The 14,932-nt window shown below is 41.6% G+C and overlaps 2 protein-coding genes across 5 annotated transcripts in view; one reads left to right on the plus strand and one right to left on the minus strand.

Moving 5' to 3' along the window:
- ank1b (ankyrin 1, erythrocytic b) overlaps nucleotides 1-14,932 on the plus strand; it is an 86,066-nt gene that overhangs the window by 3,182 nt on the left and 67,952 nt on the right. For all 4 annotated transcript variants that reach the window (XM_084383391.1, XM_084383390.1, XM_084383392.1 and 1 more), the window contains exons 2-4: nucleotides 1,085-1,207; nucleotides 4,065-4,132; nucleotides 5,165-5,975. In XM_084383391.1, coding sequence (XP_084239517.1) covers nucleotides 5,850-5,975 — 126 coding nt within the window. In that variant the 5' untranslated portion in view covers nucleotides 1,085-1,207; nucleotides 4,065-4,132; nucleotides 5,165-5,849. The remainder of the gene's footprint in view (nucleotides 1-1,084; nucleotides 1,208-4,064; nucleotides 4,133-5,164; nucleotides 5,976-14,932) is intronic.
- LOC311274856 (tubulin alpha-1C chain-like) lies at nucleotides 229-3,472 on the minus strand (the record flags this gene model as incomplete). The annotated part of the gene is made up of 4 exons (XM_084382855.1): nucleotides 2,683-3,472; nucleotides 1,356-1,578; nucleotides 1,082-1,230; nucleotides 229-972 (listed from the first exon to the last, which is right to left on the minus strand). The coding sequence occupies exons 1-4, from the start codon at nucleotides 2,683-2,685 to the stop codon at nucleotides 229-231; spliced, it is 1,119 nt and encodes a 372-aa protein (XP_084238981.1). The 5' UTR covers nucleotides 2,686-3,472.

Consider the following 14,932-nt stretch of genomic DNA (forward strand, 5'->3'; position numbering starts at 1 on the left):
TGGACTTGAAATAGGGACTACAGAATGCCGTGTTGAATGTTAATTGGTGTGCAGCAATTCTCAAAATACATCCATAATTTCCATATCTGATTACATAAGCCATTACAGACTGAAGGTCATTTTTCACTCTTCAAAAAAAGAAACGATATAATGACAACACAGACAACTTCATATGTTACGGGAACTTTATTCTGAACATACACACTTTTAAATCCCTTATGTCCCATTTTAATATTCGTCTCCTTCCTTCTCTTCCTCACCCTCAACTGAACTGATACAAAGCTCCTCATAATCCTTCTCGAGAGCGGCCATGTCCACAAACTGGATGGTGCACTTGGTTTTGATGGTGGCAATGGCAGCATTCACATCCTTGTACACCACATCACAACGATACAAGAGGCAGCAAGCCCTGTACTTGCCGTGGCGAGGGTCGCATTTCACCATCTGATTGGCTGGCTCGAAGCAGGCGTTGGTGATTTCTGACATGGTAAGCTGCTCATAGTAAGCCTTCTCAGCAGAGATGACAGGGGCATAGGTGGCCAGAGGGAAATGGACTCGAGGATATGGCACCAAGTTGGCCTGGAACTCTGTCAGATCAACATTGAGGGCACCATCGAAACGAAGGGAGGCAGTGACGGAGGACACAATCTGACTCATCAACCTGTTCAGGTTGGTGTAACTGGGACGCTCAATGTCGAGGTTCCTACGACAGATATCGTAGATGGCCTCGTTACCTACCATGAAGGCACAGTCACAGTGCTCCAGAGTGGCGTGGGTGATGAGAATGGCATTGTAGGGCTCCACCACAGTGGTGGACACCTGGGGAGCGGGGTAGATGGAGAACTCCAGCTTGGACTTCTTGCCGTAGTCGACAGACAGGCGCTCCATCAGCAGGGAGGTGAAACCAGAGCCGGTGCCACCGCCAAGGCTGTGGAAAACCAGGAAGCCCTGAAGGCCACTGCACTGGTCAGCCTGAGGACAGAGAGAGACAATGATCACATATGAGTTAGAGTTATGTCATTTCATTGGATATTTGGGAGCCCAATTTGCAATTAACTTGTTCTGCTCTGATTTTACCCACCAGTTTGCGGGTGCTGTCCAGCACCTGGTCGATGATCTCTTTGCTGGTGGTGTAATGTCCACGGGCGCAGTTGCTGGAAGCATCCTCCTTGCCAGTGATCAGGTGCTCAGGGTGGAACAGCTGGCGGTAGGTACCAGTGCGCACCTCATCTAAAAAGGAGAACAAATAAAAACAAACAAACAAACAAAAGAAAAAAACAGACTTTGCATCAGATTGGTTTACAATTATTAGGTATTTCCTAAATTAATGCTCATATAGGAGGAGTCACACTTACCGATGACAGTGGGCTCCAAGTCCACTAAAACAGCTCTGGGGGTGTACTTTCCAGCTCCAGAGTCACTGAAGAAGGTGTTGAAGGAATCATCTCTTCCTCCACAGGTCTTGTCACTGGGCATCCGTCCGTCCGGCTGGATCCCATGTTTCAGGCAGTAAAGCTCCCAGCAGGCATTGCCAATCCGGACACCAGCCTGACCAACGTGCATCGAGATACACTCACGCTGTGGAGGGGGGGAAAAAGATAGGAAATTATAATAAAAATACGCCCAGACCTTTTAAAAGGCTGTCTGAAGAAGTTCTAGTAGAAACTGTAACTAATCAGAGTCAGACACTGAAGGCTACTCATCACATGTTGAGGACTTCTCTACAGCTAGTGCAAGATCTGAGGAGGAAAAAGGCTCTTTTGTAGATAACCAGACACCAGATCATCATGACTAATAACCCTATCACCTAATGACATGTTGCAGTCTGTTAACCTGTGAACAGAACACCCTACAGAAAACATTATATCGTAGTGGACTAGACAAACATAATTCACCATAATCTGAGTGGTTTCCCTCTCTCTGACAGCTGACTGTTGGGCAATGCCCCCTTGTAAGCATCAGTGTGTAACCATGACAACAGAGAGTTGGGAGGGGCTAAGGTTAGCAGTTTTCCCGCTGTCAGAGTTCCGTTTTTTGTCAGAATTAACGGCTAAATAAACTTAGTCAAAGAGAAGTTGTTCGCCACAAAGAGGCTGATTATTCAGACTGTTTTTAAAGAAAAAAGAAAACCATGTAATGAGAACAAAAGAAAATCCCCATCAAAGTTCTGTGGTACAACTAAACAAACACACCTGTAGTTAAAGATTTATATTCAAAAAGGTAGCAGACCTCGACAATATCCCGCATAAAATATCCAATATGTTAGTGAATAGGTTTTGTTTGAAAAGCCTGTGGTTGTAGTGTCATGAACACCAAGCCCCTCAAACAGGCGGTAAAAAGAGGAATGTTTCAGGCTGAGAGCACATTGACCACGATGGGATAGACCAGAAACTGTCAGCCCGACTGAGCGTTTAAACAGTGAACAATTTCTGGGCTACGCCCTGTCCAGTGACACATTTATCACCAAAGTTACAGTCAAAACGACCCCTTGAAGACAAGTTTAACCGTCTTCCATCTTAACTTTTTCTTTCCAATCAAGACTAGATTGTAGACCGTTAATGCTGCTTCTTTCAGTTGATAATGGTTAGTTCAGTTGGGCTGCCACTTGATGAACCACTTTATAGATTTGAAAATGTCTAAAATTAACACATTATAACTAAAGAAACATATTTTCGTACTCACCATGTTTCCTGAACCTGATAGATTTGACCTTAATGAGTCCTTTGTAAGACGCAACTGCGGAGGTAATGGTGGGCGGGGCACTTTATATATCTAAACGGCGGGAATATGCTGATAAATCCAATTGGTTGCCAGAGTCACATGGGGGATTCCTATTGGCTAAAAGGAAACAGTCAGCTATCGCGATGACATGATAGAGTTCTGTGTGTGTCAGTAACAGTTATAAGAGGTAATTCAGTGCTAGATAGCAGTGCAAGCTAGCTACTGGCTATAGGTTAGGTTGAAGCACTAATTGCTAGCTGACTAGCATTTTTGAGCTGCATTGTTTTATGGTCTACATGGAGCTAGTCAGGCAAGCTTTTCATGTTCATGTTACCCTTCATGATATTTCACGAGGCACAATGTGTCCCAGTTTTCCATGTCAATGACTGAACATACACAACACCAGAGCCTGGCAACTAGCTCACCTAAATGTAACGCAGCTATCATTAACTTTATAAATTCCACCTTTGCTTTTCCTCCTTTGACGAGTCAAAATGTCCTGCCCTGAAAATTGCCTATGCCACTGCCATAAAATGCTGCAGTTATCTGCATATTATCTGATAGCTAGCTGACAGTTAATCTAGATTGTTGGGACAAACGTCACTCCTCAATACCATTGCCCAAAACTGTTAATCGAAAATAATCCCTCACAATAACGTGTCTGTTACAGTTATTTCACTGGTTGAGCAGTTTACCATTTTCCTTAAAATGCTACTCTAGTCATATAATCACAACAATTAGACAGCATGCAAACAACATGACCTCAGGCCTTGTGAAAGGAGTTAATGTGGCATTACAAAAACATCCAAACACTGGACTGATCTTTTCATTATGGTTATTCATTCAAGTGTCTAAGTGACTGGTCAGCTAAAAGATTCGTGCCTGCCAAAGTCCATTTGACACATTACTGAACAAACCTCTATTGGAACATCAATACTGTGCACAGAGAGCTTTTGCCTATTTAGTATTTATGATGTGCACGTAGCCTTGAATTGACACATGCATCTCCTGGAGGCTTATTTCTTTGTTGAATATGGAAGAACTAGTTAGGTTACATTGGCAGCGATTCCATGAGGCCATTCTGCTCCTCAGGCAAATCCAGAGCTCAGTGGACGCTATTGCACTAGTCTGTGTATCACCTCTTGCCTAATAGATCCATTAGCATCACGCAAAAGAAAATACAAAGCTGTCACTCAGATAAATGCACAGTGAAACCTTAAACCCACACACAGTTTTCAGAGGGCACAGACACTGATAGTTAGGGGTGACATTTTTTGGCAAAGGAAAAAGAAAAATCTTGAATATTCATATAAAGCTGCAATATTGTTTTTTATGTCATACAGATTGGGTTGCAGTGATGGAACGGATCTGGCGTTAATCTGTTGGCAGATGGCTTCGATGGATATAAAATGTATGTATTCCTACTCTCGTCACATGGTCTCTTTGTTGAAGACTATGCTGCACGTTACATTGCAACATCATTCTGCAGAAAGATGATGGTGCAGGGGTGGGAGGAGGGAGTAAATGAGAGGGAGTTTGATGTTAGTGCATTTTCTCTCTCAAGTTGAAAAGTGGGCTACAGAGAGCAAGTGCATCATGTGACAGTATGTGCGCAATAAAATGTCAAGATGTTAAGATGATACTAAATGCCTGATAGGTTTAATTATTTTTCAGTTGCATATGAGAATATTAACATTTATTGCCCACCTACTCTTAATGCAGTAGTAAAACAGGGCTGCAACTAAATAGCATGTTAATTATCGATTAAACTGCTGATTATTTTTTACAATTAAGTGATTAATTGTGGCTATTAGATGTTAAAAAATGAGTTCAGTCCAAAACCCCAAAACTTCTGTAAAAAACTACATGAATGTATTCATGTGAATTTAGCAATAGATTAAGTTTCACATTGGTCTGTGTGTTACTTTTATGTAGCATATAATTTCAGAGATGATTATTGAATCAGAGATTAAATTATTGACATCAATACAAAGACCAGTCACTGTCTTTCTGCCTGTATCCTGTTTAAATCGTATTGTCCGTTCATGTCGTTGTTGACTCATCTGCTGCTGAATTGCAGCATCAAACAGTCATGCAGGCCCTTCTGTTGTGCTGCAAAGAGGGAAAGTGGTGGAATGAAAGGGGAGAGAGAGGACATGCAGTTTTTATGAAGCATTCATGTTGTTGATGTTTCTCTCTCTGTCTGCTTCTGACACTAAAACATGAAGGAAGTGGGTTAGTGTAGATGTTAATGTATGGCACCATGTTGCCTTGCCACCTTAACATCGGCCTTTTATAGTCAAAGAGTGACCAAGCTGTGCAAAGAATCATTCTGCAGGAGAACAACCACTCAGATGCTGTGTATTAGATTAAAGATGAGATTCATTTCTGTTTTACGAGCTTCCATCTCTCACTACTCTTCCCTCTCTCCATCTGTTTCCAGGAGGGAGGTGCCATAGACAAATCATGGTCAGAGAGAGGCAAGACGTGAGAAAAATAATCTGGAGGCATTCCACAGCTTTGGCGCCCTCGGCTTTTGTCCGTCACTTATGCAAGATGAGACAACGGCTCCCGTGAAAGGAAAACCTTTCGCAGAGAGGAAAACTGTGGCGAAAGAGGCAGAGCAGCAGGAAGAGGAGGACATTTGACGGATAAAAAGAGGGAGCTCTGCAGCAGGATCCCCACCGTGCTGAACACAGGACTGCGTGACTGGTCTGTGCAAGCAGAGGGAGGAGAGAGGAGAGAAGGGAGGAAGGTAGGAAAGAAAGTAGGGGGAGGGGAGGCAATTCAGCGCAGTGCAAGCTGACTGGATGAGTAGCAGCCGCGGCACAGGCAAGCAGCATCAGCACCACTAGCTGTAGCATCTTTCTTTGTGGCTGCTGGAGGCTGTCTTGTGGCTGCTGTAGCATCAAAATCATCCACATACACACAAATCTCTGGACACAGACGTTCCCACTGCTTGCCTTATGCACACACATGTCGTGGTGGCCACCAGAGAAGAGGTAGTAAGCGACGGGGCTTGGGGGACAGAGGGAGGAGGAAACGGGGACGACTGGTGGTAGTGCAAACGAGAGGAGGGCTGGAGCAACCGTGACTGGAGCAGCAGCAGCAACAGTAGCAGCGGCACCATGGCGCAAGCTGCCAAGCAGCTCCGCAAGACCAAGGACCTTGCGGAGGCCGCCGCCGCGGAGCAGCGGGAGAAGGAGGAGGAAAAGATAAAAAAGAGGAATCGATCCAGGGACCGCCGGCGCAAGGTATGACCGTGCTGTCTCAAGAGACAGGGGAGGTGACGGTGTTTCTTGCATACATCTGTCCCTCTCTACCTGCCTCTCTCAATCTTTCTAGCTGTCTCTCTCTCACTGCATCTATTGTGCTAGACTGGTGAGGATGCAATTACACATGTATAATTACACAGTTGGTCCTGTGGCCTCAGCTGGTGTGTGTGTGTGTGTGTGTGTGTGTGTGTGTGTGTGTGTGTGTGTGTGTGTGTGTGTGTGTGTGTGTGTGTGTGTACGTGTGTGTGTGTGTGTGTGTGTAGGCTAACCAGTCATGCACATATTCTCTGGTGCAGGTTGTCTGTGCTCGGTCAGATACTTGGCTATGGGGGAAGGAAAAGGTGCCTGGTGATGATTTTTTAAGCCATTAGAGGTGTGACCGATATAGGCTGTTGGTTAAATAACAGGCAGTGTCATTTTCTCTTTGAAATGAGAGGCATTCTGGGGGATTTCAGCCTGACATGGGTGCAGCTCATTCATATTAATGCAGTGCAAGTTCAGTGTGCTGCACGTACATGTATTATTATGCATATAATCACATCACCTTTACCATGCTCTGCATGCTCTGATCTTCCCCATGAAGCTGTGTTGGTCTCAGATCTGGTGTCTTCCCCCATATTACAGATTTTTTTCACTGGGGGTGATGTAAAATGGAGGGGGAAGATGGAGGTACACTCTAATAATAGATGCAATTTTAACCCATCTGTATATCTTTTTGTGGGGCATGTTTGTTATACACGTATTAATTATCTATGTTCATGATTATATATTATATTATTTGCTGCCTGTAATATTTGTTGTGTGGAATTTTACTATTCAAATCTGTTGTCACAAACTAGGCACGCAGGAAATCATCCTGTAGGCATGAGAGCTCTCATTTACTCCTCCGTCTTACTTCTCCCTGCACTCTCCCACTCTGGCTGTGCCTTCAGGTGCAGATTTTATTGGTTGTGTCGCTTGCACTCACGCTTGCCAGCAGTGAAATTATTTATGGAAGCACATATTCTATTGTGAAAGGTACTTGTTGAATGGATTAAAAAAAAGAAACTTTTATGAATTTTATCCCTTAGTGGAATTTGCGACATTATGACATGTGCGGAGGACTCGCTGTGCGACGCACAAGCCGGTTCTCAGTTGCTCTCTGTTCCTGCTGCAATATTTCTGTGTGCACAACATGCAACAGAGGATAGACAGGTCTTTTTATATTCACTTTGTGAGATTTGTGTGTGTGTGTGTGTGTGTGTGTGTGTGTGTGTGTGTGTGTGTGTGTGTGCGTGTGTGCGTGTGTGTGTGTGTGTGTGTCCATGTAAAACAGAGAGAATGAGCATTTGTCAGAGTGACAGGAACACAAAGGAGAAGAGCCAGTCCAAAAAATGGAATCTGCAGTGAGAGCTGGGGTGCTCATGGAGTGTAATCTCTTTTCTTTAGAGAAGTTATTTAATGTTCATTCAGCATGAACTGCATTGTTTGTCCAGACCGTAAAGCTAAGTGTCTCAGAGGCCTCACAGTAGGCTGTTAGCAGGATGTTCTGCTGTTGTTGGCTTATTTTCTGTCAAAAAAGTAAACTGGAAAAGTGGAATTTGTAATCAGCTTTGAATTTTCAGCAAAATATCTTCTCTGTAATATACTTATCCACTATCTTATTATTCTTTAGTCTTCCATCTCAAAAAAATCTGTTATTCTCTATGAAATCATACAGTTTAAACGATTTTCAAATCCCTTGTGTAAAAAATAAATCTAAGATATTCTGTGTAGAAGGGCATTTACAAGTCGCACACAAACAATGGAATCGTACAAACACCAGTTGTTTGAGGATTACATAACTCCGTCATGGATTGGATAACATTGGAAATAGCATGAATTGTATTTGTCATTTCCTCCTCTTTGTTGCGTAACAACACCAGAGAGTTTGGTTTTGGCAACTAAGATGTAAGGTTGGCTTAAGTTTGAGTTGTAACAATGATTAGGCAGTAAAACCAACTTTGTTCAGGTTATGTAATGTCTTGATAATTGTTACCACAAGTGTGAACACTGAACACACTGAACTGAGAACTGATGGAGATAAAATAGACTTTTAAATTGGTCTCAGCCACACAATGAACTCACTGGTTCTGGATGTTGGTGGGTGCACACTGGGTACCCATACAAGACTGAAACTAAGGCAGTCAGGAATGGTGTGAATATTTTGACTGTTGAGCTCAACACATAGCACATGAACAAAAGATGGCATGTGTAGCATAAAATGTAATATCAATTAATGAGATTTGGCCTTCACAAATGACAAAAAAATAACATTTAAATTGTGTTTGGGCAGCATGAAGATGTATACTCTCTGAGGACAGAGTTGTATCAAGCTCAGAGATTTTGCTCTGCTGTTTCTACGTCATTATATTGCTGTTCTGTCACACATTTGACTTCTATCGAAAAATCCTGCAATTTAGATATTACACTTATTACACGTATTTTGACTAAGTGTGCAGCTCTATTTAAATATATATATTGTTATGTTATCTACAAAATATAGTTGTGTGCAAATATGAAAGATGAGTGTAGGGCTGATGGTGCTAGAGGAAAGTGGGTGTGGTAGGCTTTGTTGTGCTTCTTTGTGCAGGTTACATCTTGTTTTGTTAATTTTTAGTAGTTAGATCTAGGTACACTCTTCTTTTTTAGCACCCTTTGATGCCTGCTAATAATGAAATGATATGCATATAGTATAAATAACTAAACTTAAACTGATTACACTGATATGACATTTAAGTCATTATGATCAAACTGAAAAAGTAGGTCACTGAGCCCACAGTCACTGCAAACCAAAGAAAATCAAGAATATTAATGCTATTTTACTCTGCAGAAGACATCATTTGAGATGTAAAAGGCACTTGGGTGCTAACTTAATGTTACTGAACTTGATTGGCCGTTTCTCAAGATAACATTAATGGTCATTTGATTCAAGACCATTCTCCATCTCATCTAGCTCATTTTAAAAGGCTTGGGATGCTGTGAAAGTTAATTTGGCCTCACTGTAGTGGAAAAAATCTGCAAACACAAGCACAAATTCTCAGTTCATTAAAAAATGAATACTGTATTTAGCAGTCTCTCTTGTGGCATGTACAACAAATTTGTTCCTACTATATTCTGTATAGTTTCAGCTTAGTATTATAGAAAAAACATATTTGTGTTTTCAAGTATAAATAAACAAGAACTCTCATGTCTTTGTATCCTTGCTAATTCTATATAAGAAGGGATGAAAAGTAAATCACAGCAACAGTAATGCTGTATTGTTTTCAACAGGATTTCACAGCTTGAGGCACATTTCATGCCGCAATAAGGAATAGTTTGTAGGAAAAAAACAGTCTGCTTCAGTGCTTCTGTCTGAGTAGCCTCTCCCCCTCACTCTCACCTCAATCATCAACCACGCCACTTTGTCTCTCTGTTCACTCTGTATCTCTCTCTGAATCTGTCTTTCTTCCTCCAGTAGATTGTTGCCATGTACCCAGAAGGAGTGAGAAAGCAAGTCAAATAGGCAGAGAGGGAAAGAGGAGGCACGGGCAGTTCTTAATGTTCTGGGGATGTTAATTAGCTCCATTCGATGTAAATCAAACTCGGCAGCATGGCCTCTCTCTTCCCTGCACCTCCCCTTGCACAAAGGTCATCTACTACAGTGCCAAAAAAGATCCTATCATAAGTCTGGATGGACTGGACAGTAATGTGGTTAGGGAATCTGCAAAGAAAGTGCAGGGACGTTCTGCTGGCGCTGCTGGCAAAAGGTGCATGCATGCAGCTGCAGGGTCCTGGGTTTGGAAAGATCCACGACCTTTGTCATCTGCTTATGTCGCTCCTTATCTTTCCCTGTCTTTCTTCACTTACATCTGAAAGGCTGTAAAAGAAAAAACTTAATATCACTGAGGCAAACTGACTGCTCTTGACTCACTCGCTGTATGGATCCCCATCTGGCTACGCTGTGGCTATTATGTCTAGCGTCATTGATCATGGCTCTATGTTTACCAGTCACTAGTCACAACAGTCCAGTGACTTTCATTGATTTATGCTGCTATGAATTAGGGATGTCCCGATCAGGTTTTTATGGCCCTGATCCCTATCCAATACCTCTACAATTGATTATTTGCTAATACTGAGTCTGATTAGATGCTTAAATTTAGACGCTTAAATTTAGATAGCTAGAAAGAGTATTTACAAATGCAGAACTATACCAACACGTGAGTGGTATCCGCCTGATAAAGCCTGTTAAATGAAATATTGGCATGGAAATGAACATTTCTGCCAATAAGATGACCTTTTCAAATGTTTTTAAATTTCTTATTTTGCACCGTGAATGTGTAGGCTTCATTTTACTAAAGCATTGTATGTCTGCATCTGCCAGTGGTCAGGATAAGAGCAGACATAATGATATGTTAAATCCTTTACAGGAGAGACGTAATGTTTTCTGTAATAACTTGAAAAATCCAATACCATTCATCCCTATAAAAAATGATTAAACCCAAATTTGACCCATAGACTATGGGTTGACCTGTCTGATAAAGGAAAGCAGCGCTGACAGCAGGTGTAGTAAAGTAAAGGAAGGTCAGATTTTGATCTGCTTTAATTTAGCAGGTACAGAAATATGCATTAGAAATATGCCAGATATCTGCCATGAAAATCAATGAAAGTATAACATTTCCAGACACCTCTGCAGACTTTTTGCAGAAATGAATTGCCCATATTTTAAAAATACCAGTGGTGATAATATACACAAAGAATGAAATTATATGAATGATGAAGTACATGAAAATGCTTTGTCATCTTCACATTGTACAAGTGATTGTTCTGGTTTATTTTTTGTTCTCTGGAACCAATGGGATAGACTAAATTTGGGACGTTAAACCTTTTATTGTAGTACCTCAGTTTGAGGCTCCTCGGGCCTGTGCATTTTCCTGTTTCCTCCAGGGCTGCACTTATTACAGTGGATCCAAAGATCTGCTAATGGGTAGTGTGTGCTCTGTGTGTGTGTGCCTGCTTGTGTTTTCAAAGGAGCTGTATGTGTGGATGCGTGCACACGGTTTGTGTGTGTGTGAGAGGAGTAGCAGAGCTTCAGGGTATCTCATTCCACTTTTATGTAACCTTATGGATACCCGGCCCTAATCAGCCAAAAACTCTCTTCTGCCTCTGTGCCTGCTTTTGTCCCTACACAAAACAATACACGGGGCAGTTACATCAGAAATACTGTTCAGAATAGCCTAACATTGGTAATTAAAAGTTGTAGACTTTTCATCTGCATAGGGAAGTATTTTTTTAGACAAGGAGAAAATTAATCCTTTTTTCCGTTTTTATAGTCCAGGGCTTTGGATGCAAACTAATAGATCATTTAGCTGATTTATCTCATTGCATTGCACAGTGAAAGAGTCTATAAACAGAGCCATTACTCCTCTGTCTACTGTGAACTGCATGAACATTTTGATTTGGATTGATTTTCTTCAGAGCAGACAATTGGAAACTATAAAAGAAGCCCAGAAGATAACACATTAAAGCACAGACTATTGTGCTCGCCAAACACATGCCAATTGTCTCGTATACACGACAGCTTTTCAGGTACACAGGGCAGAAGTTTTTACTCATTTGCTGCCTTTGACCATTTCAGGTAGTTTTCCCCGTAAACATGTGTCAAATCATTGCAGATCTTGTGGGACACAGAATTGCATTTCTAGTGTGTTTAAATACTGTATTGTAGGCTGTCCCAGATTCGATGAAAGAGGTTATGAAAGAATACTACGTGCATTTCGGGGAGGTAATGGAGTGTTTACATGTGCCTTGAGAGTGGGGCTCTTCAGGATGTGTCCTAGAATCCAAGGGACTAATGTATGTGATTTGTCCTTCTTTGTGCTTATTTAAGGGTTTTCTTTGGGAAACTATTGCCACTAGGGGGCTAAAAAACTGTGAGAAACAAACTCACACAGAGCAACATTAACATCCATTCAGAGGAGTGCCTGACTGGTACTCGATACTCAGGGCCATTTCCAATATCGATAAGAGGGACTTCCCTGCGTCATGTTATGTTTAACTTCCATATCTGTGCATGTTGAACAACATGTACGCTGATAATGATTGATACCAATAAATCTGTGATAGGCCAATATCGGCTGACCTATATATTGGGTGGACTCTCATTTAGAGTCGTGTGTATGGAAAATGTAATTTCAGCCATTTTTACTCTACTTTGGTTCCCACCAACTCCTGAGAAATGTATATTTAGCTTGCTCGTTCAGTGTGCTTCATCAGAAAGCTGCTAACTTTGTCTGTCTGTCTGTTTGGTGCTGAATAGGTAGTGTACCATGGTTTCATCAGAGCTTGTTTTCTGGAAATGTCTGCAGTGGGTGTCTGTCGATGAGAGTAGGAAGACTCAACAGTACAAATTGACCTAGATGAGGTTAAAAAGCGTAACAGGTTGTAAGTCAATGAGAGCAATTTGTCAATTTATCGGGTGTAAGTTCACAGATACTGATAAATAGTCGATGATATAGATTTCACATTATGTATTATACATAGAGGGCTGATAATTTATCTCTCTCATATACATTATATCATGCATCCCTGGTTTTCTCAATAGCAATATACAGTTATTTGAGTCACTATTATAGATGAAATGAGTCCTATAGTAAATATATGGTCTCTATTGCTGCTATAAGATACCTTTGAAACTTAAGGTGTTATTTGATTAAAATGTTTACGTGTTGAGTTATGCAGAATAAAATTTCAGGTGGTTTAGCGTAAAGTGAAGTAGTGAATCCTATTACATTGGATCAATTCTTGTACATTTTTAGAGACATGTTTTTTGTAAGGCAGCGTAATAGTGCTGGCTGGTGTCTTTTCATCCCCTTTGAGGAAAGGGAGGGCAGGATGAGCCAAGGTCGAGCAGTGCAAAAGCAGCACTCAGCCCAGCCTGAAGCAGCCACAGGCTATATTTACCTGCCAGCCTAGGATTACACTGCATCTGAGACCAGAGCTACCCATCTATCTACACACCACTACTGTGTGCTAGCAGAGCACCTGCTCTGATACTGTATCTGATGTTGGCCCGGATCCGTACCTGCTCGAACAACACACGAAGATTCCAGAATAGAAGCATGATGGTCGATATTTATCAGACCGCTCTGAGGGCTTATCGAGGACTTGACTCTGTCACATATTTTGATCTGGAGATCAAAGTGATTTTAGATAAGCAGGCCTCGTCAGACACCTTTGATAAATATCCTGAAAGTCATTTTCTTTGGTTAATCCAAATTAGGGACTCATTGTGGGTGTGTACCTGCAATTCTGGTTCATGCCTTTAATGTATTGACGAAAGAAAATTATATGTATATAATCTAGAAATTCATGAATAGTCTTCATAGGTGCTATCAGCTTATGCAGGGATACATAAGTAAAGTGTTTTCAGAGTAATGTCTGTATAGATAAAATGTCTGTAAAGATAAAACCAAATCTGCCAATTTCATTTGTGATCCTTAGAAGGATGAATTATGTCAGTAAAGTTATTCAGCCCCAATTAGATTAACTTACATAATACCTGCATATGATTTTTGGATAAATAACTGGAAAGCAATAACTAAGGTCTGAATATTTGGATTATCATAACGTAATTGTTGTTTTAGGGTGTGTTGTGTCTTTCAGAGAGTCTTGGCTTATAGCCCAAACCAGGCCCCCGACACTGTCTTTGTGTTTCAGTCCTGTTCTTGGGTGCCACCTGCCCTGCATGTTTTGCATGTTTCCCTGCCCCAACAAACCTGATTCAAATGATCAGCTCGTCATCCAGCTCTGCTGAAGCCTGATAATGAGCCTTTCATTTCAGCTGTGTCATTCAGGTGTGTTAGGGCAGGCAAACATCTAAAACATGCAGGACAGGAGGCATTAGCTGCATTAGCTAGTTAGTTTCTACACTAAGTTTAGTTTGTCATTTGCTACATACTAGTAATACATACTTACCTACAAACATTCCTTTCGTCCTGGAGTCTTCTGAGGGAAAATTTCTGTTTTTCTGTCACATTCACATCACATTTTCTACCATCCCCAGGAAAAAAGGTAGCCATTGGGCTTAAGCCCTGCCTATTTGCCACTTTTGCATTCAATTTAAACATCTTCTAGTAGCCTTGGCATTGTTTTGCAACACTAGCAATAGTTGAGAGAGAGTCACTGTGCTGATGGTCCATTAGATCAATGTGAAGTTGTTGACTTCCTCTAGAGTCACAGCTCATCTGCCAGCCTGTACCTGTTAATCAGAGCATTCATCACCATTGTTAGCAAGGCCAACCGATGTGGCATGCAGAGGGGAGGGGTAACAGCTGTAAATCTTTTGGCAAAATTTATCATGACCCTTGGGTCAGCCGGCAGGCCAGTCTGAAGTGACGAATGCTACCATGGTGATAACGGTATGACACTTGCATGTGGAGGGGTGATGAAGGGGCGAGGAGATAGATGAGGGCATGCCTCGGTTGGTGATGAGATGAGACTTCTAACTTGCTGCACAGATTGCCAGCTAGACACAAAATGCCGGAGCGAAAAAAAGTTGGTTGCTTTAGCTCTCAAACTGCTCTGCATGGTCCCAGATTTATGTGGATGCTGACGTTCATTTCAACTCGCAGCGCCTCTGATGAGACTACATCAATAAGAAACATGAGTCAGACAGCAATTGTATTTCAGATTCATATTCCTCTCAAGCAGCTCAGACTTCACATCAAAAATATACAACACTTACAAAACACGTCAAATTTACATAATTGACCTACATGCAATATATAGTTAATATACTAATGGTGCAGTCGACTCATCACACGTTATTAGAAAAATCAGTATGTGAGGCCTGTTAATTCCTAAGAATCATTAGAGGAAGAGTGAAAGTGATACAGACTGGCACTGTGCCACACACACTGATGTGCCCACATAGAGCG

The sequence above is a fragment of the Pagrus pagrus genome (assembly GCF_965226575.1).
Source record: "Pagrus pagrus genome assembly, chromosome: 19".
NCBI lineage: Eukaryota > Metazoa > Chordata > Actinopteri > Spariformes > Sparidae > Pagrus > Pagrus pagrus.